Source organism: Passer montanus, unplaced genomic scaffold (genome assembly GCF_014805655.1).
Source record: "Passer montanus isolate IOZ18808 unplaced genomic scaffold, ASM1480565v1 scaffold10, whole genome shotgun sequence".
Taxonomy (NCBI): Eukaryota; Metazoa; Chordata; class Aves; order Passeriformes; family Passeridae; genus Passer; species Passer montanus.
In genome coordinates this window covers 19,773,504-19,797,887 of record NW_024356505.1, presented here as the reverse complement: position 1 = coordinate 19,797,887, position 24,384 = coordinate 19,773,504, and the positions used below count along the sequence as shown (strand labels likewise).

Below are 24,384 nucleotides of genomic sequence, written 5' to 3'. Positions count from 1 at the left end.
GCACTTAAGCACAGGGGGAGAAAGGACAAATATGTCAGAATGACAACTTTCAGTGAAAGCTGAAAGAGGGAGCTGTGGGAGCCTTTGCATGTGTAGAATTTCCCTAAGACTTTCTCCACTCAAAGCACAGTGCCAGCTGACTTCAGCTTTCAGCACTTCTGCATTTCAGGCCCCAGGTGTCTCTTGCTGAGCACCCAGAAAATGAAGCCAACCACTCAAGAGGGAGGAAATTCCAGAATTATGTCATCATGCCTACACGTGGGGAGGGGAAAGGAGCTAATCGTGCCCAGGCAATCCAAATTCTGGCATTTGCTAAGATTTTAGCATTTGACTCACAACCCTATTATTCTTTTATCTGAGTTTCTCTGTGTATGTGTATACATTTCTCTGTAAATAAATAAGGACATCTAAACTGCTTGTAATCTGCTAAAAACTCTTGCACTGCTTTCTCAGTAAAACTATTTTGATGTTTGTGCCCTTGGAAAAAGGCATGACGTGCTTTAATAACCTTTACTTACTTCCATTTATCCTTACTCTGCATTAGAAGCAGGAAAGGGATATAGGCAAGCAATAATTAAATGCCCAAAATCAGAGGAATCAAGGACTTCTAGAAACAGGGGTAAATTTGCTCCACTTCAACCTGAAAACCTGCTATTAAATCTCAAGTTCTAAACTTGATATATCATCCCTATCCACTACCAAATTGCAAGTGAAGCATTAAAAAGCATTGCAAGAAGCCTTAAAAATCCCAAACATTTCAGTTTAATATTGGTGTAGTTTTTGCTTGCTGCCTGAAAATTTTCTCAAACCCTTCACCTTCTGAAACTTCCCTGCACAAGCTGGCAGGTTACAAACAGGTTAAAATGGAAGCAGAAATCCATATTTAAACAGCTGGTTCCAAAATTTGGTGCTTTAGGGAATGAAAAACTTTAATGGAAGACTCACAAAACTTCTGTAGGAGCTGGTTTTATTAGTATCTACCATAATTCTGTCTGTGTGTATGCATCTGTACAGCATTGTGATCCTATCTGTGTGTGCATGGTTCTTGAGGTTAGCAGAATATTCACTCCCTGCTGCACCAGGCACTCACACTTCTCACCCGTTCTTTGAAACTGGGAGTGCCTCTCTCTTCCCTGCATCCCCATCTCCCCTAGCACCACAGACCAATGGCAGCAGGAGCTTTTTTACCCCTCCTGTGTGTGTACAGCAGGAGACTTCTCCTCACCAACTCTCTGCTGACTGTGTTGGATGTTATCTGTCTTTCACCCAGTGGACAGAGTAACGTATTTACCCTGCCAAACTGCACTGCCCTGGCTTGCTGTCTAAAAGTTCATCCTTAGTCCTTCTCTGTAGAGTACCTAGGGAAAAAAGTAGGCACCAAAGGGAGGCATTGTGAGTACCCTACCTTTTTTTCCACCTCAGGTTCCATGGTCTGACAAATCCCTGATAAAGAAGTTGGCATTCATTAGTAGTGCTTTTAATTCTGGAAATTCCTCTTCATCCATGCTGGATTCCTCCTCCCTTTCCAGCTTGGGAAGCACATGGTTATCCCTCGTCTCTGGTGGCTGGGGAGATGAGCTTTCCCTTTCTCCCCACTGCAGTCACTAGCAGTAAGGGGAGTGATGGGAGATTTTATGCTATGATTTCCCCATTTTACCAATAGGGAAAAGCATATCTGTCCATGCTGAGACACCTCCTTACAGTATGTGGCTAAGCCCTGATCTCCAGCCAAGATACTGCAGAATCACAGGATATTCTGAAGTGGAAGGGACCCACAAAGATCATTGAGTCCAACTCTTAATTTAATGGCCCATATGGCAGCTAGCAACATGTGCCCTCTGGGCTTCTGGGAGAAGTCCTAGGGTAGGCAATGTGGTGGGAATAGTACGGTGCCTATTACGTTATTGAAAACAAAATACAGCTGCATGTTCCTGTTGGTTGAATGCAACCTGTCAGCACCAGCATCTTGCAAGAAGCCAGGACTGATTACAGCCAGCCTTCCCAGCAGAAGGTGCCAGTAACCAACCAGCTGGGGAAGCTTGATATGTTTTCCCCATTAATATGGCAGGTTAGAGAAGGGAGTGTGCCTGGAGAAACACCATAACACAAGGAGCTCTATGGTGACAGCAGGTTGCTCAGAAAGCCCCAGAGGAACTGCAGTGTTTTCCTGATGGCTGAATGCCCCAGGGCCAGGACAACATGTGGTCTCTCATGCCATGGACCAATACAGGGCACCAGTGACACTTACTATGCCTTGGTGGTATGTCAAGCTTGGTGGTATGTCAAATAACTGCAAAGTAATTCCTCCATAGCCCCTGGATTTACTCATCCTAATTGTTAAATACTTTTAGGAACTGCTCTATTTTCATTCGTCAGAGTTCACAAAATCTAGAAAGCTGTATGTCTTTATCCTCTCAAGAATGTGAGTGGGTTGGGTGCCAGCCCTGGGCACAGGAAAAATGGATCACGTTGCTGTAACAAGCTGGTAACAAGTAATGAGGGCTAGGTAGACTCCGAGCCACTTTGGTGCATCACTGTCTTTTCAGCTCTGCTTGTATTAAGTTCTGGTCTGGACAATCAGAACCCTTGTAACTTCAGAGAAACATCAAGGAATGAATGGTTTGCCCTCCTGAATAAAATGAGAACATGTGAGTGTGGGGAGAGAGGGGGAGGGAGAGATGCATTTGCATAGGTCAGGAAAGGTCATTAAAACATCTGGCGGTAGTAACTGACATGTGTCAAATTTTAGTGTTCATTAAATTTGTATTAATGCAAGAATGGTTCCTAAGCTCCAAATTCCACTTTTGGTTGCTATATTCCCCCAGCTGATGGTGATGACTTTTCAGAACTGTGCCATGCTTGTTTTCTTGCTAGTGGCGTCTGACCTGAGGTCAGTTTTCTGTTTAACCTATTCCTGTAGGTCAAAAGACAAATTAATCTGGTGAGAATTGAATTGGAAATGAGATATCTGGATAGCAGGTGTCCCAGCTGTGGAATAGCTGGCAGGCTGAAATGTATTTGTATCTGTCCTCATGCCATCCCAGAAGTCATATCCGAGGTCAGGGAGATATTCAGTTGACATCTGAGAGGGGAAGTTATGGGGAGCAGAAGTGGCAGGTGCCCTGTGCAAGAGGATTATCTTGCAGTCAGTAGGGAAATGTCTAAGAGTGTCACTCTGAGCATAAATGTACATGTTCCATGTATTGGGCACTTTGCCTTACCATTTTATAATTGTAAAGAAGTCAGACGATTTCCAGGACTCTTAAGGAGGAGAATCTAACAAATCTTTTTCTTCCTTTTTTTAATTTTCTTTTTTTAGAGGATGAAGATGATGAAGAGATGGTGGAGCCAAAAACACAGGATGACTTAGAGACAGAAAAGCAAGACCAGAAGCAGGAAGTGAAAGAAGGTACTTAAAAAATTAAAAGGATGATGTTAGATGTTAAAAGGACTGGATTCTGCCAGTAGTTACTCTCATTAGTAGTTTCCACTATTAAGAACACTGAAATTGAAACAGTAACCAGTTTTATTGATTCAAAAGCATATGAGTATCATAAAAGCAGAAAATTGCATCCCAGAGACCTAGCTGGTAGGCCTGAGAAGATTGTGGAAGGCATGAGACTTGAGCTGTTTAGAAAAATGTCCTATATATCCTTGTAATTTGAAAATGAAGTAGGGATTCTTGGATCCCAGTACTGGTACTCATGGCTTAAATACGCTGCTTACGTGAAAGATTTAAAATGGCAATGCCAGGAATTCCAGCAGCTCTATAAAGTTTGTTGGCTTTCAGAGGTACTTGGAGCCCATAACTGTCTGCCTGCTTCAGAGGAACAAACTTAAACCTAGTGGTAGTCAGGAATCTTCCAGCAGAAAATAATTTCACTTGAAAAATGTTTTCTGTCAAAATCAAATTGTTTTGTGGGAACTGCCTCAAGGAACTTAAAAAATCCCCCTGAAGCCAGACTGGTCCAGCACTTCTGTCCATTACTCTGCATTGAGATGTTCTGCACCATTACAAGAGACAAAAATTCAGGTTACTACATGCTTCTGGTGCAGACAAGAGACATTTGCTTAAGTCATGCATGTCAGCACTGATGTGGTAGATATATTTGGTGTCTCTTTTCCTTTCCTTGGACCTGTCCTAGCTTTCAAATTAGAAGTAGGATGTGAAATTTGGTCTCCCTCATCTAGAAATTTACTAGGGTATTGGCTAGTAAAGGGTCAGTGCCTTCCACAGTCAATGCTCACTCTTGTGTTGAGTAGGGAAAAAGAACTGAAATAGCAGCAGCTGCAGGGTGGAAGGAAATGGGTTTCTTCTCCAGCATTTCTTACTTTTGTATTTCCAGGACTGCTGAAAATTCTGTTTAGCCTCTTGAAAGGTAGTTTACTTCTTTGGGTAGGGCCTACATTATTTCTTGCTGTGGTGATCATTCCCAAGTTAATTCCGTGAGCTTGGTTTTTCCCAAGATAATCTCACTAGGGGAAAAATATGGAGCCATTTCACATGGCAGCCCATGAAATCTTCAACTGGGAATACAGCAGCTGATGCTTATTTCTCATCCAGGGAGACTGGTATCTTTTCATCAGTATACAAATTAATTAATCTGATACACAGTACCCACATTTGCTATCCTCACCCACTGAAGTGAGTTGCAGTATCAGCCATATAATTTTGACTATAAATTGATCTTTCTACCCTCTTTAGAGCACCACAGAAATCACCCATGCCATAAATCCTGTAGTGTTCACTGCTTGTTCAGGTCCTTGGGGAAATGTGGAGAGATAAAAGTCCTCCTGCTCCTCATCACTCTGCTTCTTCCACTGGCCCCAGCCAGAGATGCCATGGGCAGAGGGGACCAGTGCAGAGAGCAGGAACAGGAGTCAGGCAAGTCTGCAAAGGCAGGACTGAGGACATGAGCAAGAAATGTGGCAACATAGAAAAACTTCATTCTTTATGAAAATTACTTTTCTTTTCAAAACTGTGTGGTCAACTTGTGTATGGGCTTTTGCAGTCATTGGACCTATCAGTAAAAGATTATCTCTTTTACTGATGGCAACAGAAAGCCATAAAAACCTCTTTTACTGCACACTGTGCATAAGCACTGTCCTGGGTTGCTGAATGTCCCTGTGTTATTCAACTTAAAGCTTATCCCACACCCATTTATTCCCACAGAAAAGTGATGCTAATGCTTACACAAGGGGAGAAAGCACAAACTCCTGCAAGAAGAGAAGAAGAAAAAAAATCAAAATAGAGCTCTGAACTTATTTATTTTACTATTTTAATGGGCTTTCAAGTTAGCCTTTTATGTACTTTGCTTGCCAGCCACCACTGCCAGCATCTTTTATTTTTTTGCTGTGCTTCAGTCAGAGGGCAGTGCTCCCCTTCCCTGCCTAGCAGACCCCCAGGAGCAGTATATCATCTGGCCTGGTTTAGCACTGGTCTCAGGCACACAAACTGCAGGCTGTAAAAGCAAGGCACAGCTCATTTCAGCAGAACTGACTTTGTGGGGTGCTAACATCTGACGGGGTTCAAGGAAGAAGAAAACATGCTCATTGCCTGACAGACAGTGAACTTGACCTGTAGTATCTGTTGTGATAGATAAAATAGTGGTGTGTTGCTGAGAGGCATTAAATGCTGTGAATCAAACGAAGCCTTCGTCCCCAAACTGACAAGGAATGGAGGCCCATTTTTTAGTGTTTGGTGTCATTCTCTCCCTGTTGGCTTTAGCCCTTTTGCCTACAAAATCCCATTTTCCTCTCTGTTGTAATCACCCTTCTCATGTTCTGAGCAACATTCAGAGTTTGAAGCCATCGTTTGTGTTTCATGGAAGTGATTAAAACCATGTTACAAGTCAAACAGGAGTTTAGAAGAACATTTCCTGTCGGTGCTGCACTCTGTGTGCCTACTCAGAATTAATAGCTTTTCTGCAAATTAGCACATAATGGGTTAAAAGCATGTTTATGTTGGCATTAAGTACTCTGGCTTCTTTTTCTCTGCAAGGCAAGACAATATTTTGCAAACTTTTTAAAGAATCTCTAATAGACATTATAGTGGCGCCATTCACACTGCTATATAGTAGTTAAGGCTGTGTCAGCACTTCCATTATGAATCCTGTTTTTCAGGGATTTATAACCCAGCCGTAAAAATTTGCTCTGGGCTGAAATTTGGTTTCAGCTCAGGGAGCACATTTTTTAACAGATTAAAAAAAATCAGCATGGCCTTTTTTGAGTTATAGGAGTGTTAAGAAAAAATCCATGGGAGAGAGAAGTGCAGGGAGAGAAATGCAGACCATTTTTTCATGAATATAACTCAAAAATTGGTCAGGATAAAAAATAAAGTTTGGATGCAGTCTGTTCAGTCTCCCTCTCTCCAAGCCAACAGGACACGAGTGCTCTATTTTTATAATGGTATTTTAAGAGGAAACAAGATTTTTTTTCCTATGTGGTTTATAGGTAGTTCAGTTTAATTCTTCAGACATTTATTGCATGCTTAATTTCCTCATCTTCCCCCTGCACACCCCAGAGTTGCTCTATGGGGTTTGGTGGGATTATTGAGCAGCCAGAGGTGTTTGTAGGGTCTGACCCTGGTTCTGGACATTTCCCAGCACCACTGTAAGGCCCTCAGTGCATCTGCATTGGGGCAGCCTGTCTGGCATGGCCCCTCTTGCAGAACTTCACTGCCATGGAGGCGTGAAGGGCAGAGGAACAGCTCGAGTCCCCCAGAGTGGAGTGGGAGATGAAGAACTGACTCGTTGAGCACTTGAAGGGTCTGAAGCCTTGGGATCACCTTGTGCTCCTCCTGCCCGTGTCTCGGGCACAGGTTCTTCCCATTGTTTTTGGAAGAAGCAAGTGTGGGATACCTGACGGTGAACTGGGCTGGGCTCTGCCTGTTCCCAGCCTCTCCTGACCACATAAACAAGAGACTGGTCCTAAACTGTGGCAACAAGTGGGATGGGGTTTTCCACCACCAGAGAGCTCTGGAGCTCCACCTAAGGCTGCTCTTTGTGTCAGTAGAAACCACAAGAACAACGGGACAGGCTAGGTCTTAAAAGTGGGCCTCAATCTGCATTTATCTGAAGCCATGGGCATATCCACAGAAACTTGCACAAAAGGCTGTGATGGGAAAGGTTGGGGTCTGCAGCTCCAACGACCTGCTGTGCCCTGCTCTTGCCCTGGCTCTGTGCATGGGGCTCGGGTGTCCAGAGCAGGCTGGGCTGGTGGGGATGGTTTCGCTCTCAACAGCTCAGGAATCAGTATTGGAAAAGCAAGACAGGTTGTGGTGAGGTTTGTCATGGCCAGAAATGCCATGGTTTCACTGCCACCAACACCACAGGGAGCTCAGGTGTGCCGACCCATCCTTACAGCCAGCTCAGGCATGCTCAGGGATGGTGTCCAGCACAGCCCCTGGAGAAGCACAGGCAGTGGGAACAGCCCTGCCTGGCACTGTATCAAATGTAAGGCTCTACAACTTGCTACTCTGAAATCAAAAAATCCCTAAATAAAGCTTGAAGTCTTCCTTTTTATGTTTAGTGGTTATGCCATGAAGGGGCTTGCCAGCACAACAAAGACATGACATATATCAAACCGTGGTATGGGACACAGCAAAGCAGGATATGGCATTTGTCAAGCCTGACACGAAAGTGTAAAGCACAAGAAAAACAGGAGGATCACAGGATCAGCAGGCAAAGACTGAAAGCTGCTGAGAGCCACTTCACACCTTGCAGTTCTCACCCTGTGCCTTTCAGCCATGCTCCATCGTCAGCACATCTAAAGTTTACATGGATTTAAATAGATGCTGAAAGAAATAATACAGCTCTTAAAGGGGTTTTAATAATCTCCTTCTGTCTCTCATTATATCTCTGGGTTGATAACAAGGCTGCTTCCTGCTTTACTGTTTTTATTAGTTTGCCCTTTCTTTAATTCACTTAGTCCTTTTGGTCTTTTTATTTTGGTTTGGTGTTTTGTTTTGGTTTTTTTTTTTTGTTTTTATTAGTTTGCCCTTTCTTTCATTCACTTAGTCCTTTTGGTCTTTTTCTTTTGGTTTGGTGTTTTGTTTTGTTTTTTTTTTCCTTTAATGGACTTAATGTTCATTTCTCTTGTCAGGTTTTTAGAATTGCTGAATTCTAGGAGAATCTTTGTTATATTTATTTAAATGTGGGATGGGTTTTTTTGTTTTGTTGGGTTTTTTAATGTTTTTATCTCCCTTGAGAGAAGACTCAAATTCTGGTACTTGAATATTTCTAAATCGGTTCCTGCACTGTTATCCCAACTATTTATGTTGTATTTACTACAAACCTGCTTCTACTGAATAAGAACAAGTCTGCAGATATTTTTATCTGCGTTCCTAAAGATTCAAGATGTTTTAGTATCATTTTTTTGTTTCTTTCTGTTTTGCCCAAAGAAATTTATGGACAAAGAACCTGATGTGAAATACGGTATTTCTGAGGATTATGTTAAATCACATGAAATGATAAAATGTTCCTATTTCTGTAAATAATCTTGAGTAAATTGGTTGCTTTCACATCATGTTCAACTGTTGTTTCATATTCTAGACCTTCCTGTTCAAGCACAAGTATATAATATCTTTCATCACAGATACACCTCACAGTTTCTTTCCCTCTGTGCATTTATTACTCTGTAGAGCGATTTAATTTTAAATGTAAATTCCATTTTGTTTTGTAGAGTATTGTACATTGGCATGGACACAGGGCCTCTTTGGTAGCTGTCTCTGACATCCCAGCCCCAGAGCCCTTGCAGAGCAGCTGCTGGAGCTGCAGGGCTCTGTCCATGTCCCGGTGGGTTTGGGGACAGACGGGACCCATCAGGCAGGACTTGGTGGCTGCACCACAAATCCTCCTGCCATGAGCTGTGCAGGGCCACAGATGGGTTCAGCTCCTTGGGGTGGGGTCAGAGCCCAGACACAGCAGTTCATAAGGAAGCTATGGTGCCGAAACAAAAGCAGACTATGGAGCTTTCTTTGCAGGAGTTTTCGTGGCACTCCAGGCAATAAGCACGTAACTTTTAGCAGTGGTAAACTACACACTGCACTGGGCTTTGTTCAGCACAGAAGGTTAGATGTGGTTGGTTTGGGTTTTATGCCAGAGAGAGCAGATACTTGAAGACAAATGCTGTATTCTTACAGGGAATTTCTGGAGATATTGTCACATCACAAAGGTCTCTGTGACAAAACAAAACAAAACACACTTTGATCAGCTACTTATGTTTCTCAGTTTTCCTTAAAGAGAGCCTGTGTTTCTTGAAAGCTGAGATCAAAGTCACTGTAAGCTCCCAGATCGGAAGAAAAATTGCAGAAAATTACATAGGTTCTTTTTATTTTATTTGAGGTAATGGACAGACAGGGAGAAGGAACAAGAAGAAAATGGAAATGTCTCTGAAAGATAAATGGTTAGAAAACCTCCATATTTGAAAGAACAAGCCTGTCTGTTTGGGTTTTTTTGCTTATACTTCATGTATTTACAGTAGTTATAGCAATGTTTTACACTGGAAAAAGTAACGATAACATTCTTGTAAGAAGAGATTGCCTCAAATAAAACTTCAGAGGCAGCCGAATGAAAGAAGAAAATAAGGCTAAAATATGAAGCTTAATATTGCCAGGGGGCATCTGGTGTGTCAGTCAGATGAATGAGGTAAGCTGATTTATGCCCTAAAAACTTTAGCCAAGGTGTTCCTGATGGTTTAATAGACTGCTGGCCTCCCACAGATCATTGCTAACTGCAAGGGAGATTTTGCTGAGGTAGAACTACAATCATGTGTTTCTCCACTGCTTGTGAGCACTCCACAGCTCCCAAGTTTTTTATTTTTTGCCTTTTCCCTTTCTATTGATTTGGGGTTGTATTTTCTTTGCAGTTATAGTCAGCAAATGGCCGAGTAATAAATTTATATTTCCAAGCTGTAGAGAGGATTTGATTTAGCAAATAATTTTTACCATTTGCAGCAGTTTAACATGAGCTTTCCAGTTGCCTTTGCAGTTATTTTCCCCCTCTTTATGCCATTTCTCTGCATTGTCATGCTTGTTGTCTTTGATTCTGGGAAAGCAATGCTTTAGTGGTGACGATGGGATATTGCCTCATTACAGGCTTCCTTGCCAGATGAGTTCCCTCACTGCCAATTACTGTTCAGCAATGGATGCTGCAATAGGTCAAGCTGTACTTCTTGCTAGTCTTTTCTTCCACATGCATTGCTTCTGTGTAAAGCACTTAGGGGCAAATTGTGCTCCTGCCTGGGTAATTGTTGCTCTGCTACTCAGGGGGACCATGTGAGGGGATGCAGATATTCTCTGGATGTGTGGAGCTCCACAGGGACCACTAACCTGCTGGTAGGAGACATAGGGCCAAGGCCATAGGACATCATCAAAGGCCAAAGTTTATAACTTTTTAGCTGCTCTGTCTCCTGACAGCTAAATTGCTCCTGCACCTTTTGCATTTCTCCTGCCCTCTCTCTTTAGCTCAGTGTAGTGCAGAGATTTTGTCTTTCAGAACTAATCCTTTGACCACCTGAGGCAAACTTTGAGGCAAAGCATGGTGATAGCAGCCTCTCCCAAGCACAGCAGCTCTGAGAGCAGGTATGCTGAAAGCAGGGGGAGCTGAGTACTGCAGGGGTGATGACCACATCACTCCTCCTGCCTGCTGCTGTGCCCTTCCATCCATTCCTGCCCCGAGGGCTGGTGGTGGCATTGTGCCCCATCCAGTTGGACACGGGAGTGCATGAATCCAATGAAGCAGAGGAAAATCAGATGGAGAGCAAGGGCCACATCTGCCTGTTCACTGAAAGAAGCTGTGTGGCATAGCACAGAAACTAGAAAATCATTTTGAGCTGCAGCTTGAAACTGTGTCACTCACTGTTTAATTAAACATTGAGATATGTATGACAGGGCTGGGAGTTAAACTTTGCTGTATGGTGGGTGTTCTCTGAATTCCCTTTTTTGGCTGCCAGTGTTTTAAGCCAACATGGCCTATGGAGGCTGCAAGGTCATTTTCACAGGTAAACACCTCAAATCTGTAGTCTAAAGCTAAATGCTTTAGACTTTCAAACAGTAGACCTTTGATCTCCTGTTAAACTTTTACGTAGGAGTCTCTGTAGTTTTGCAGTAAATCCATTTGTGATATGTTGTTTGTGTTCATAATTATAAATTTGGAACAAAATTCTCTGTAAGCAGAGCTTTTTATGCTGGGAATTTAGGCTAGTTGCAAGGTTGGTTTGGAGTAACTGTAAAGATATTAATGTCATTTCTTGAAATACAAGTAATTCTGAAATAGAACTATAATGATTATTCAAAGCACTTGTGGGCAAATACATCATCAATATACAGTAGTGCCAGAATATCAATATGACCGTGATAGTGCAATTGAGAAGAGAATTTTTTACTGTAGTAACTGCAGCATCCCAACTTTCATTCCCTCTGGTGCTCACATTTGAGTTGTAATTTACCAACAGGTTGTTAAAATGCGTTAATCTGATGGTTGGTGCATTCTTTAAAGACAGTATTTTTCAAATGAAGGGCCCAACTGGAAATATTGGAAGTAAAGGTTTAGCAACTCTGAGTACATGCAAAGAAGCAACTTCATCTTGGGGCAGACAGGCTATTCTTACTGCTGCCCACGACAGCCCCTACCCCTCCCAGGGCAACTTTGCCCATGGCTGGGTGACGTTTGTTGCTCTGGGTCTTAGGATTCCTCTGTGCAGGAATAACACTGCCTTAAAGAAACTGCTGTTTGGCTGGTTGCTTTCAATTCTGCTGCCTCAGAGAATATCTTTGGTTATTCACTTCATTACTTTGCAAAAGCTCTGAAGTAAAGACAGAATTTGTCAGTGACACCAAGTAGAAATTGGAAGAATTGAAGGGAGAGATTATGTGAGACCTTTTAATATACAGAACTGTAGTATAAGTTAAGAAGATTATTTTATCTTCAGCTCCTCTGACAGGTCCTCTGTTACATAAGTGTTCTGCTTTTTCCAGTTAGGTATTGCCTAAACGTCAGTCACGGCCATTTCCTGAAATAAGAACACTGGGTTTATTTAATTTGGGGGGGTTTAAGTATTTTTCATTTCAGAATAATAAATACATAAGATACAGGATCTCTTCTATGTAAAGGCTACATTCTGATAATATACAGAAGTATGTTTAGACATATTAAAAACTTCTTAGTCATGATTTTAAGAGTAAAGCTTTGATTTTTTTCCTGACATGGCTACAGAAAGCTTTCATGTCAAAAGAAACCCACTGAAGATGTTGATTCATTGGGAAAGGAGTGAAATGTCATACTCTTAACTTCACCTTTTCATTTTCCAAGCTCCTCCTAGAGAACTGACAGAAGAAGAAAAGCAACAAGTTCTCCATTCAGAAGAATTCCTGATATTTTTTGACCGCACAATACGTGTAATTGAGAGAGCTTTGGCTGAAGATTCTGACATCTTCTTTGACTATAGTGGCAGAGACGTAGAAGAGAAAGATGGGTCAGTTTTGGGTTTTTCTGCTTCTGTAAAATAAGTTTTATAAAGTCAAATAACAGGAAGCCTTAATTTTAAACAAAATTTAACATTTTTATTCTTAAGAAAAGCTTAAAATCTCTCCGTGAAGGCCTGGGTCACTTTGTCATCTGAAATGATATTTTAAAATAGCTTTGTGATTTACTGATCTGGGTTTTGGCAGGTTTTTTAATTTGTGTATTATTCAGCTGGTTTAATTGTTTGTTTCATTTTTGTGATGAAATTCAAAATTCTGGGAAAATAACTGAAAGAGATAAATGTGTATATACACAATGTGTGTGTACATGTAAATGTGTACATTCCAGTGGTGTACATGTGTGTGCTTATGATATTTTCACAAATTCAAACTAGTGTTGTTTATATTCTACTACTGCCTCAGGTCTGTAATGGATCCCACTTTACCATGCATTGTGGGGATGAAAATTATCTCCCAAAACATTTGCAATCTTTATAGCTAAGACGAGAAGTGACAAGTTTTGTTCTCAGCAATTGATATGGGAGCAAAGCAGTAAAACTTGTTAGTTGGAGAGGAAATATTTAGGTTGCAACAGCTATGTGTCTGTTGAAGCCTCATGGCAAATCAGTATCTGTATTGCATGGAAGTCACTGGAGGTTAACCCAGAACAGCATCCCTATGGACCAGCTGAGTGCATCAGTGTGGCAGTGTTGGACCAGCACTGAGCTTCAGCTTCTCCTTACAGAGTCACACAGCATCTGCTGTCTCCATCTTTGGGAGAAGGTGCTGTACCTTTAACATTTTAGGAATCAAAAGTAAGAAAGGTTTCGTTATAGCTTGGAGGTGGAAGTTCATAAAAGAGGGAGCTGAATGCCAGGTCCAGGTTCATCCTGGGAGACAAAGAGGGCAGAGATGGCCCAGGGTGACCCAGAAGAGTCAGGCAAGCAGCAAGAAATTTATGTGGTTTTGTGAAACAGGCCTAAAATTTGTTCCTTGTTGCATCATTTTCAGCCAGACAGTCAGTGAGAGCAATTAAATCAAGGTGGCAGACTTCCCCAGGCTGAGCAGACATCTGAGAAGTAGCCAAAAACTTTTGAATGCTTTTCACAGCATTTGAACCCTGGTACTTGAAAATCTGTCACTTTGTTTGAATTCACACAGAGATGTTCAAGCAGGAGCCAACCTGTCCTTTAACCGGCAGTTTTATGATGAGCACTGGTCAAAGCACCGTGTCGTCACCTGCATGGATTGGTCTCTTCAGGTAAGATGTGGATTTGGGAGATATGTTTCCATATCACTTCCACTTCTCCCTATAAAACTTATGGGCAGCCTCTGTTTGCTCTTTTTATGCAGAGAAGGATGTTATTTTTGAGATAACAGCAGGGCCCTCCCTATGTGAGTGAAAGCACTTTTCTCTGTGAAGAAAGTGGTGGACAATAATGAACATGTCATTTTTTTTGTATATGTTACTTGGTCTTCAAAATCAGGATGTTATGTTAAAACCCTAGCTTAAACCCACCAAGATTAAATTTTTACTTTTCCTCCCTCTTTCACTACTTCAGCCAAAAATGGACTTTTTTTAGGACAAAAGGTTTAAAATTAAACAAACTAAAATTAATTTACTAAATATACGTAATTATACATAGTAGTATATAAAACTTTTTTTAAATGGTGAGAAATAAAATTAATTTTTCTAATATACTAAAACTTAAAATGTAAAAGTATCTGAACAATTTGAAAATATTGAAAATAGGTCTTTCAAAAACTGCTGGGTCCTGTCTTTAAGTGAGGGAAGAGGAGGCTGCAGCTGCTCTGGGTCATGCTAAGGCAGCGTGCCTGGAATGTACCCAGTTTCTCTGCACTGCAAAGCATTGTCACTGGAAAATAAAACTGATGATAGACCTGCTTAAGCTCTACAAAACCACTGCAATCACATCAGCAAAGTACAGAAACCAGTTTAATTAGTTACTCTGTTGGAGAGCTGGGATTATCAGACATCATCACAGGTCCTGTTAAATGAATTTGGTTCCGGTTTTATTCCAGCCCCCCTTGTCCTGTTTCATCGTTGTTAGCCTGTTCCTAGGTTCTGGCCTGGAGCAAAGCATCTGGTTTCCCTGGGGAGAGAACCAAGGAGACTCTGCTCCTCAATCCGCCATACCCATATGACAAAACTGCCCCAAGAGGACATTGAGGTCAAAAATGCAGGCACAAGCCAGGCTGGCTACTTGTCCCTAAACCCAGCCTCAGGTGTGTCATGGGATAAGAAGCACAGGGACTTTAAATCCATGCTTCTCTCTTTCCCCTTGAAATGGCCACAGAGCTACTTCCATCCCTCTGGGTACTTCCCAGGCAAGGTGGCACTGCCTGCACAGAGGACCTGGAGGCTGCAGAGAGGAGAAGAGTCAGGGGTCCCAGTGAGCACAGCTGCTGGGCTGAGGAGGTCTGGGTGGTGCACAACAGCCACTTGCAGAGAGGCTTCTTGTAACAGCCAGCTTGCACTCCATGTGTGAAATGAAGGATTTATACCTTTGCTTTCATACAAAATATCAGCCTAGAAACAGGTATGCACTATTGTGATGTGGGTGGCCTTTAAGCACATATGGATTTCCACAGAAATCAAATATAAGCCTGAGGAAACACTTATCTTAGGTTGTTCACTTGTTCAGGGGCTGGAAATTACATGGAATTCTTATCTGATATTTTCCTAACAGGCAGCTCTTACTGTATTCCCAGGGCAGCAAGAAAAAAAGCCGCCTCAGAAGAGCACTGCCAAATGTAATTGTTCAGCCCCTGGGGCTTGAAGGCATGTTCTGCTTCCCACCTCTTTGTTCCAGGGTGGCCCCTCCTGCCTTCCTCTTTGTTAACTCCTCATGCTCAGCTCCCTGGCACCCCAGCAGGGGCTTCTCTATGTGGGGGGCTTCTGCATGCTGCCCTGCAGTAGCTTGGGAGTATGGAGTTGCCTCCTCTCCTTCCTGCTTTGAGTTGTATCCACGAGACAAGAGCTGGAGCCAGACAGAGGTATTTCACCTAACCACTCGCTCTGCTGCTCACACATGCTCCAGGACATGACAGTGTCCACTGTGCCAAAGAATAACTTGAATAATCATGGGAACTGCAGAACACATTGCTCAATTTTCTGTGATAAAACTGCTGCTGTGAAACAGCCTGGAGGCAAATAGAAGCTTAATCAAACAAAGGACATTGATGCATTGATTAAACAAGTTACTCTGTTCCCAGACACATGTAGAATACAGTCTCAAACATGTGGGATCATTCATAGCATTCAAGTTAACCCTCTAGCCCCTTGATTCCTTCACAGAGCAACAAGAAAATGGCTTAGGTGCTTAAGGATCTTAAGGAAAGGCCCAACAGACTGAGAGTAAACACAAAGAAAGGTAACACCTTACTCTGTCCATGAGATCACCTAAAGCCAAGAAAATAATGGTCTCTGGCATAGTGATGTGTCTTTCTGGACCCTCAGGCAGCAGCCTTGAAGGAGGTTTTGCACAGCACCATTTCTATGTTGCTTTCATTTACAGGACATGTGGGCACCTGGTGAGGACTGAAACTGTGTAAATGGAAGTAGATTGAGTGGGGCATTGGAGTGTGCAGTGCCAGAGAGGATTTAGGGTACTGCACTTAGCTCTGTCCTTTTAAGAGTCAAAAAGCCTCATAATGGTGTTACCCAGCTCAGTATGACCCCAGCATCTGTGTAAACTTTAAACTGTGTTTTCAGTCAAATACATAAACTGATTGCAAAACCTGCCAATAGACCAGCAAGATTTGAGTCAGTGTCTGTTTTTGGCCAGACGTGCTGTGAACCATGGCCACTAACCTTCCCAGGAGCATGAACCAGCCCCAAAGTGCTTCAAAATTGGTACTTTGGACCTGGTCACACACCCTAGCTGGTTGTAGTCATGCTGGCAGGAGGGCTTGCTGCTTCTGCCTGCCCATGTATCTGCCCCTCCATGACTGCAGGCTCAGCCACTCGCGTGAATGGTCCCCAACCTGTTCAGCCAAAACGTGATGCGCTGTCAAGAGCCTGCTGCACACTCTGTTTACTTGGCCATGGGCCAGCGTGGGATGAAAAGGTTCAAAGGAGAAGCTGAGCTTGCTGTTCAGAAGTGGTTGTAAGCTCTGTTGCAGGAGTGAGAGAGGAGAGGGTGAGATGAATGAGAGCAGTTGAGGGCAGGGCTGGCACAACTGTGTCCACAGAGGTGGCATCTCAGGTGTGGGATTAATTCACCCTCGGGTGCCCCTCATGTCTTGATGAGGGAGAAGACATGGTTGGTTGGTCTACTGCTTTCTTTAATTTCCATGCAAGTGAATTGGGTGCTAAATTGTTCTTACAAGCTGTGCCAGCAGCCAGGCTCTAGAGGGATGTAGGTACAATCTAGTCAGAGTTTCCTTAAAATGGGAAAGGGGTAGGCTGTCCATGTGTCACTGCTGATTCTTCCACACATGGGTCCAGACTCATTTGGAGCAATAAGCTTGAATAGAAAAATCATCAGCTCTGTGATCCATTATCCATAGAAGCGTGCAGAATGTGGGAAGCCTCAGCTGCTGGTGGCAGAAGTTACAGCTGTGTGCATCATTTCTTCCAAATGGGTTTTGAGAGCAGAGAGGTTCAGACCCCCAATAATAATGATAGAAAGGGTGGTGGTTTGGGGTTTTGTTAATTGTTAAAGTGCCTTTGGACCAAATTCACAACTCCCAAATGAGAGTTTCTTTGTCCTGCTTCCTACCAGCTGCACTGTTCTCCTGTAAAGTGGTGGATGGTTTGGCAGGAATTTACCTGGGAAAGACAAAAAGTGACAATAATTTGCAGCTGCTGAGAACTTTTGAGGGAAAGCATTTCTAATTTACAAGAGGAGAGTGTAGGTCTTGCACAACTTGGGCTGCTGACTTGTTGGTCTGCAGAAGCCACATGCTTTTCTCTGGACATGCCGTAATCTCCACTGCCTTATCCCTCTAAATAGGCAAATACTTAGAGGGAAGGACGGAGTTACCAGAGGTGGCTAGTGTCAAAAATGTGAGTGAACAACTGGGAGTTACTAAGTAGACAGAAAGTAATTAATATTTTGTGGATAAATTGTTACTTCTTACAGTGTTTTAAAATGACACAAGGTCATTGAGGCAGCGTGAAATTCTGATTTTTCATATATGATATTATGTATATATAGATATGGATATATAAACAAAGAAAATAAATATGTGTGTTGCATATCTGCTTTATACAGCAGCGGATAATGGGTATATAAAAAAGTGTGGCTCTGTTTTTAGAGTGCTTATTGCATCAATCCTACTGAGTCAGTGGAATTCAAGGTCACCCTGTGCTTTACAAGATGACCTCAGCATCTTGCAAAATTGAGCTTCTGTGAAGAAAATGTTTTGTTTGCCATTGAATCATCAAGAAGAGCTTTCAAGTTGATTCTGTGCATAAGTGAATAAGAGTGCATAATGAAATAAGAAAGAATAGTTTTCAGGAATGCTAAAAAAAAGTGAATTTCAGAATAAAAGCAGGTCATCCCTATGGCCATAGTGTTTTATTATCAAAATCAATTAAGATAGCAGTTTGTCCCTGAAGAGGAGTTGAGCAAATACATTAAAATTATTCAAGCTTTCAAATTTTTCCTCCTCCATCCTTTTCATCCCCTTTATAAATATTTTGCTAGTTATCTTTCCTTAAGAATTACTGGCAGAAAATAACATTGCCTTTGAGATATTTTAGAATAACTGATAGAGAGCAAGTATCAGGGGCTTTAAGGACATTAGGGATGAGTAAAATGTAAAACCAAAATGAAGCAGAATAATATGATTGAGCTAGCATGTATTTTAATTAAAACCAGATATTGCATATTTACTGTAGATTATTTCTCTCTGCTATGATTTTGTGTAGGTTTTTCATTATCCATGTTATTTTATTTGCATTTTCTTTTCCCTTCTAGTACCCCGAATTGATGGTTGCATCTTATAACAATAACGAAGATGCTCCACATGAGCCTGATGGGGTAGCCTTGGTGTGGAACATGAAGTTCAAGAAAACCACACCAGAATATGTGTTCCATTGTCAGGTAAGGCTGAGGAGCCCATTGATTTTATGCTTTCGACAAACCAATTTACTACATGGTGCATCTCCCCACTGATTATATGAAAAGGTTAAGGTTAAAAATAGGCAAATTTAGTAAAAGTACAAGTGACAGTCCAGTGTTTTTAGAAGGCAACCAGCCTTCTCAAACAAAAGCCTGACAGGGCTGCATGTCATTCTTTGTCTATTTAAAACAGTCCCTAGGAGATTTAGTTCATAAATCCCTCGCACTTATGAAGCAACTGTGGTGTACCACTTCCTCATCCAGGCAGTAACACATGCTTTCCCACCCACGTTAACTTCCTCACATCCTCTGCACTCAAGCTGCCTACCCTTGCCTTGGTTCTGCTCAATATCATGTTTTGCCTTTAAAATTGGGTAGTAAACTTTGCATTTTTGGACATGTGACTGTCTTCCAGTTTAATCAGAATGGTATCGATTTCAAGAACTACTCCACCAATTCCTTTAGGTCAGTCAGTTTGACTGCCCTTGAAGTCAGCAAAATAGTCTTTCGCTTCACTCAGTGCTACTTTACAATTATGCTGGCTTAGGAGTTTATGGACAATTCAAAAATAGATAAGTGTTTTATTTCTGAATGTTTGTTTGTTCTTCTTTTGCCACTGCTTTTCTGCGTGAAATGGCACAGCCTCATATTGACAGAAGTGTTCATCTCACTGCCTCTATCTCCACCAAATTGTCCAAACTGTGGAACAGGGCTTGGGCCAAATTTCAAACCTCTTCATTAATATCCCTCTGTGGTAATTAAACACAGGACAGTGGTATTCAAAAAGCCATATGGAAAAGTTTCAGCAAGTAAAACTTAACAATCAGAGATTAGTAAAATGCAGATAATTCTGTGGTAAAAATTGCTTCTCTTGGAAGGATATGTATTACCTGGCTAATTGTGTAAGCTAAGTGTCATTTTACATGTGAGGACCAAACATCTTTTTGAACTAAGTTTATGTTTGGACTTTGGTACATTATCAGATGTAACATAGTGGGAGGGAGTTGCTGGAATTGAAGTTGCTGCTTCAACCCGATTAAGTAACCTTTAATTCTGGGCATATTTTTCTAATTTGCTATACTGAAAAACAACTTCACAAGGAGTTTAGGCCTGCAAATATGCTATACAGTTTTATATACATAAATGTGTGTGTGTGTGTGTGTGTGTGTGTGTGTGTGTGTGTGTTACCTTCAAAAGATGACTTGTATTTTCCTGGATATCATATTCGGCAGCCAGTGCCGGATTGGCATTGACCTTTCAGACTGCTTAAGGTCTTAGCTCAGATCCCATGTTCAGATTCTTCTATGATATACACGCAGCTGAATGTTTTGAACAAAACTTCCAAGAGAAGAGATGGCATTTCCAGGAAGGATAATCCTTAAACTAGATTTACTTTGCAAGATAATGACCAGATTCAGGGTATCCCTCCTGTGTAGACAGAGGGAGATTGACTAATGACATAACAATTTCTTCCATTAAAGTTCTGTCTAGATACACTTAAGCAAAAGAGGTGTGACTTACTGCATTGAAAGCAATAAGACAGGCTACACTCTCCATTAGAAAAACACACACAGGACAAAGTAAGTGGTGGCCAGGTATTTGGCATGGCTGAGTTTCTGTCTAATCCTCACATTGTTGGATGTGCTCCCTTAAAACCTGTGAATTGAGAGAGATATATGACACTGTGCTTGCACATGTATCCTGGATTCATTATCTTTCAGCTAAAGAATGTCAGTTCCACTCAGGGAAATATTTATTTTCCTTTCAAACTGACCATAGATAATTTGCATTATAAGTCCATTATGAGTTGGATCTGTCTTTGAACCACCATTATAGGTCTTTTGATGTGGAGTATCTTCTGCTTCTCTTCAGATCAGATGGGGATACCCACATGGGATTAAATGGGGAAGCAAAAAGTATGCAACTTGGTCTCGAACACGGGTTTTGTTGTAACTGACTCAGATGGAAAATAAAAAAAGCTTAATCTTAGCTCATACTCTGGATTTCAGTTCTATAGATCATCATGTTATTCTTTGAGTGGAAACTAACTGTATAATTAGTTAGCCCCATATAATTTATATTACCGTTTTGCTAGAGAAACATTCCCTTATTCAGTCCTGATTCAATTATTTCTTCTGCAAGAGAGGTCTGATTTTGTTTCATCAAATAAATGACCTTACAACAGTCCAGCCCAACAGCTAGAGATGAACACACACCTTACTGTTACAGCTGGGTTGCCCAGATGTGACAAACACAGTACTTTTTATAGTACTGTGGAATTTTGTTGGGGAAATACAGTGTATTTCCCCAATAGGCCTCTATTTTCCTTCCCAATGACTTTCTATAAAAAGTGGTCTCAATAAATCCTACAAGATGCTGACTAATATACCTTTTGCCATTCCATTTTTGGGGCTCAGAGAGCAAGACACAAGGAAGTAGAAACTCACATCAGGTGTGACTCTCAATCAGCTTTTGTGATCCACTTCTGACAATAAACAGGTTTACGAAGGCATTTCTGAGAAACTTCTAAGAAATTTCATCTCTGGAGTTCTGCTAACATCAATAGAGATAGATCTGTGAAGCATCTCTGGACAGCTAAAGAGCTGGCTGGAGTTGCAGCAGGGAGTCCTTCGGATACCAATTGTGCACATTTGGTAAATTTTTGAAGCTAGGACCTTTAATCTTTTCCTGTCTTTCCTGATATATTATCTAGATGTGCACCATGGAATTTCTATGTTCTTTACCTCTTTCTGAGACTGTTTTTAATCTTAGATAGGAGAATGTGAAATGCTGAAAGTTGCCAGAACCAAGGGGCTTCCACTAAAGTTCAGCCATTACAGACAATGATGTAAAAATGTACTGGCAAGGATGTTTTTGTCTAAATCCAGTCAGCAAAATATTTTATTTCAGTCCTCAAATGTGAGGGGTGCTATATTCTGTAAATATTAAATTCTTACCCAATTTAGAGTCATTTAAAGTTGTTGTCTCATTAACACAATTTAAGTAGTAGTAAATTTCACAGCTCTACAATGTGCTGTGCTAAAAATACTGGGTTCAGTTTTAGTTAATACTTGTTAAAGGAAAAGTTTCAATTAGCCAAGTGAACATACTTACTCATTAATTCATGTGTACTGCCATGTGCTCTATCAGATGCTTTCTAAGTAGTCCTGATGGCTTCTACTCTTAGCTCCCAAAGAATTGCTTTTTTTCTTCTATGTGTTTTATTTTTGCCCTTCTTTGGGTTTTTGTATTTCTGCTTTATGTGCTGACAGTATTTTAGCTGTGACTCCCAGATTTTTTCCTCTGTAGCTCATCATACATTACCACAAGGTTAGAAATAGGAAAACAGGGAAGAATGAGGGATTGGGCAGTTTGTTCATTTGTTTTCCTATGCAAGCAAAATTTGTTGTCCCAAAAGCAAAACTGGAATGGGAGGATGATATCATTTGCCAAAGGAATGAATGCTCAATGCTTTCCTTAGGTAGTGAGAAATACATGGAGCATGCAGTTAATACTACAGAGTGCAGACTGGGAATATCTTTGTAGGGAAGAGTCGGGGATGTCCTCTTCCCCCATGGTGGAGCATCACATACTCTTGGTGCAATCCAGAGCATTCCAAAGGCAAGACACATGCCTTTCAGAAGTACTTTATGAAACCATGCAGATGAGTCAACCCTTGTTGGGTTGGTTTGGCAGTATCCCGAGATGGAATGAATTCCAGGAACAACATGGAAATGACATTGACTCTCCCTTGGTTTAGTTGGGAGAATTTTAAGCCGTGGTTCACATTGCTTCTCTCAGCTACTGCTGGTTGTGTTTAGGTGGGGGTCACAAAAACAAAAATAGTATCTCACAGTTATTGATGATCTGACTCCACACATGCTCAATCCTGTATTGATTTCAGCAATGCACAGGGCTGGCCTTGTATGTGAACATTCCTGTACCATTGATTGATAGAGTAGCATCAACCGTGTTTCTCAATATTTCTGTCTTTTTCAGAAAGTGCTTTTATGTTCTTAATGTGTTTTTTCCTTGAAGATACAAATAAAAATCTACATTACCCATTCATTATGAGGATTATTTGTACTACTCATCGTCTCTGCCCCTGATGTTTTTTCTGTTTCATGGTGGTCTGATCTAAGCTTTCTAAGGCAGAATGACCTGAAGAAGTATCTGAAACATTGCAGCAACATATCTGGTCAAGTGAGGCAAATGAGAACTCAGAGTTTGCAGTAGATGGGCTAGTAGATAATAGTCTGAACTTTATACCCCTTCATTCAGCAGGGCCTATTAGCATGTGTACAGCACTGCCCTTCTATCAGATCTCATAGCTTTTGGGTTACAGCTGATCTGCAGAGACAAAAGTCACTAGAAAAATAAATAATCAAAAAATCACTAGAAAAATAAATAATCAGTGTACCTAAGGGACTTGAGTGTATTACAAATAATTTTCTTTCTTCTGGAACTGAAGAGGGGTTATTAAAGTTGGTTGAGGTATCTGGATCTCAGCCTCAAACATCCATCATTTCAGGAGAGGAGGGGTGGAGGAGGAAGACAGCTAAAGGTATTCGTTTTGTGCAAATAAACCAAATTGAATGTTACTTTCTGATTTGGAGGACTCTGCATTGTTATTGGAAAGTAAAGAGTTCTGTTTTACTACACACAATTTAATCCTAATCATAACAAAAAATTACTGCATTGACAGTCTTTTGATTTATTATGGATTATTTCCTGATCTTTTAATTTCCTCTTTGTCAGCTATGTCTTTTCCAAATGTCTCAAAAGGGCAGTGAGAAGTACAGATCTGACACTTAGAAGCAACTGCATTCGGTGTATTTTTAAAGCAGGAGAGCACATATGAAGTAGCTTTTATTTGAGGAAGCAGTAACCATTTAAGAGTTCTTTCAAGGAGTCAGATCAACTTTTAGCATAATCACAAAAATATTTCAGCAGTATATCACTTTCAATAGCTGCAGCTATTTCTGTCCTTTTCCTAAAATGCTATGCAGTCAGATTTACTTGGTTAGTTCCATCTTTTTACTAAACTGTCAGGTTTTTTGTGGGAAAGAGGATTTGTGTTTTCTATTTTAATTTCAAGAAAAGATGTCCATGCTTGGAAAATATTGGTAGATTGGGTACAGAAATCAGCTACTCAGCTGCACCACAAAATGTTTCATTCTCCCCTAGCTTTTTTGTAGTGGCTTCCATACAGTGCCATTAAGCTATGTGTTTGACCACTCTTCATTGCTTATCCTGGTGTGGTCTTTCCCTTTTCAACTAAATGGATGGAGTCATAAACACATATCTTAGAATTAGATGCATTGAGGTAAGTGAAAGGCTATATTTAGTGGCTGATATTGGCCAGAGTTGCCTTATTTTTTTCCTGATCTGGTTTCTTTGTTGTTGTCTGCTCTTTCAAAATCAACATAAATTCCTTCAGATGTGCCTTTTGCTCCAGCAGCCTGCCTTCTAAAGGTGCTGGGCGCCCAAATCCACAAGACTTGTGTGTGGAACAGGCTGAGGTAAAAGCCTGAATGACTAATATCCTCCTTTTCCTCTTGTCCTTGAGTTTCCTTCTCTGTGGCAGCCAGACTAGAGCTTAGTCCCTCCAGTGTTTCTAAAGAAAAGAAATACTACAAGAAGTTTAGGAAAGTCCAGAAAGTATGGTTGGAATATTTTTAAAATGAAGAATATTTTCATATTTTTAAAATGAAGAAAACTAATTTTCTCTTGTAGTTATATTGGTGCTTTTCCACAAAAACGTTCTCACCTTGTAAGCACTAAGTTTCAAGCAAGGATTCAGTTCTTCAGAGACATATAAGAAATGAA

The 24,384-nt window shown here is 41.1% G+C and overlaps 1 protein-coding gene across 9 annotated transcripts in view; it reads left to right on the top strand.

Moving 5' to 3' along the window:
- DYNC1I1 (dynein cytoplasmic 1 intermediate chain 1) overlaps nucleotides 1-24,384 on the top strand; it is a 186,185-nt gene that overhangs the window by 96,737 nt on the left and 65,064 nt on the right. For all 9 annotated transcript variants that reach the window (XM_039704835.1, XM_039704853.1, XM_039704844.1 and 6 more), the window contains 4 exons: nucleotides 3,320-3,409; nucleotides 12,312-12,474; nucleotides 13,625-13,724; nucleotides 18,412-18,537. In XM_039704835.1, the coding sequence (XP_039560769.1) occupies nucleotides 3,320-3,409; nucleotides 12,312-12,474; nucleotides 13,625-13,724; nucleotides 18,412-18,537 (479 nt within the window). The remainder of the gene's footprint in view (nucleotides 1-3,319; nucleotides 3,410-12,311; nucleotides 12,475-13,624; nucleotides 13,725-18,411; nucleotides 18,538-24,384) is intronic.